The following is a 2,533-nucleotide window of genomic DNA, read 5'->3' as shown; positions in this document are numbered from 1 at the left end:
CTCAATAATGTCCCTTGGTTATGGTAGGTAAGGAAATGAAAAATTTGCTCAGTCAAAAAATCATTTGCTGTGAGACAGTGACAAAAATTTTCATTTGGTGAATTTCGTAGTGTATCAGTTATCAAGTTTTTGCTGTTTCTTGCAGTAATTCGAGCAAGAAAGTATGAAATGTTTTTCTGAAATAGCTTTTTTTGGTTTTTTGATAGCAATTATGTTCTAATAAACCATGAATAACATTACTATTATCTGTTATTTCTTATTTTCAAGTGTTTTGAATCAACTATGAATAAGGTTTGTTCATCACAATACCTGAAAACTCTAACTTAACTTTTTTGAAAAATGAAATGGTCTTTCCTTTTACTCCCAATCAACAATCAAATATCTTTTCTTGAATTATGAATAACACGAATGGATTGAAATTAGCTTGAATTCTTCATAACCTCTGAATAGTGGGTGACCCAATGGGTCACAGGTGGTCTAGTAATAACATAAAAATCTGGTATACAACTACAATGTGCTCTCCACAACTCCAAGGTATTACAAGGTATAACAAAAAGAAAACTTAATATTTGGTTCAGAAGTCATTACACATTTACAGCCTATTCTCCACTACTTTAAAACATAAGAATGACAAAAAACTGAGAACCACTATTTGGACTAAGATGTTCATACACAATCTGTTCTTCATTACTCAGGAAACAATATAGTGACAAGAGAAAATGAGGAACACCACTTGGCTCAGAAGTATGTTTACAACTAGAACATGTTCTGCACTACTTGAAAACTCTAGAATGAGAAGAAAAACTGTGAATCAGAATTTTGTATACAACTACAACCTGTGTTCAACTATTAAAAAATATTAGAGTGACAACAAAACTTACAATAACTATTTATCTCATAAATATGTTCACAGCTACTGCTTATTCACTAATATTTGAAAACACTAGTGTGAAAAGAAAATTTGAGAATCAATATTTGTCTCTCTGAGACACAACTACAGCCCATCCTCCAGTAGTCAAAAACACTGGAATTTCAAGAAAAACTGAAAATCACTATTTGGCTCAAAAGTCTATATACAACTTCAGCCTGCTCTTCACTACTCAAAAATATTGATATGACAAGAAAACCTGAGAATCACTATTTTGGATCAGATGTTGGTACACAAATACAACCTGTTCTTTATTAGCAAAAAACAACACAGTAACAGGAAAAACTGAGACTCACTATTTGGTTTCAAAGTCTTTCTAAAAAGCTCTCTGATATTGGTACATAACTACAACCTGTTCTTCACTGCTCAAAAATACCAGAGTGACAAGAAAAACTGGGAATCACTCTTTGGTCCAGAAACTGTATATAGCTACTGCAAGCTATCCTTTACTCAAAAATACTAGAATGATAACTGAAACTAAGAATCACTATTTGGCTCTGAAATTTGTACATAATTAAAGCCTGCTGTAAAACACTGGAGTGACAAGAAAACTGAAAATCATTATCTGGCTGAGAAGTATTCTTATAACTACAACCTGCTCTCCATTAATTGTAAAAATAAGAACTGCAATTAAAACTGAGAACCACTATTTGGCTCAGAAGTACGTATAAAATTGTAACCTGTTCTCTGCTATTTGAAGACACCAGAGTGATAAGAGAAACTGTGAACCTCTACTACTGACAAAATGCTTCATGATAACTTCCTCATCCAAAACAAAAACTTCTAAAGGTAAGTATAGTAACTCTTGTATAATAATTGAGAACTTCTTGATGACTATTATTTAAGAAAATCAGTTATCAAGTATCACGTAATATACCTTCTCAACATGAATAAAGCGATACACAAACAAAAGGCAATCAATTAGCAATGTACCTGTCCAGCATTTTAGTAAAAAGATACTTCTACTTTATATTCAGCATGCTAACTATAGGTTAAAAAAGGGCACAGAAATTAAACTTTTACCTTTTCTTATTGAAATAGGACTAGCCATGAAATAAACTTACTTAAATTGTGCTTAAACAAAGCCACAGGAATGTCTTCAGGCATGATGTACTTGTAAGCAGAATATCCTAGAACTTCTTGTGGCAAGTGACCCGTTATTGTAGAGATTCTGAAAAAAAAAAAAAATTCACATACAAATATTATTTCACCCATAATTTGAAATTAATGATCACTAATAGAAAATTTTATTTAATATTGGTTATGAAATCAAGCATATACTCATAGTATCTCTCATAAAACCTTGGGTGAAAATGTTTTGGAAAGCTCTTCTGACAAAGATAAATTACTCACTAACCTTAACGCTGTGTATCAGTCTTTTAACTGAAATCTTTGAGAACTGACAAATGACCCACACACTTTATGAAGGTATAAATTTGATGATTTATAAAAGAGCATAACAAATGTGTCCTACAGAAAGTTTATCCTGCTTTAAGAAAATAATTTCCATATGTTACTGTAGTGGCATATCAGTGCAGTTGTAAGCCATTGTACATACTACACTCACGAACAAAATTGACACTAACAAATCCAACAACAGTACAT

The 2,533-nt window shown here is 31.7% G+C and overlaps 1 protein-coding gene across 3 annotated transcripts in view; it reads right to left on the bottom strand.

The window, feature by feature from the left end:
- LOC106462718 (aryl hydrocarbon receptor nuclear translocator-like) overlaps positions 1-2,533 on the bottom strand; it is a 75,907-nt gene that overhangs the window by 10,451 nt on the left and 62,923 nt on the right. For all 3 annotated transcript variants that reach the window (XM_022390042.1, XM_022390043.1, XM_022390044.1), the window contains one exon: positions 1,993-2,099. In XM_022390042.1, the coding sequence (XP_022245750.1) occupies positions 1,993-2,099 (107 nt within the window). The remainder of the gene's footprint in view (positions 1-1,992; positions 2,100-2,533) is intronic.

This window comes from Limulus polyphemus, unplaced genomic scaffold (genome assembly GCF_000517525.1).
Source record: "Limulus polyphemus unplaced genomic scaffold, Limulus_polyphemus-2.1.2 Scaffold1232, whole genome shotgun sequence".
NCBI lineage: Eukaryota > Metazoa > Arthropoda > Merostomata > Xiphosura > Limulidae > Limulus > Limulus polyphemus.
Note: the sequence above shows the minus strand (reverse complement) of the source record. Positions and strands in the feature narration are given on the sequence as shown.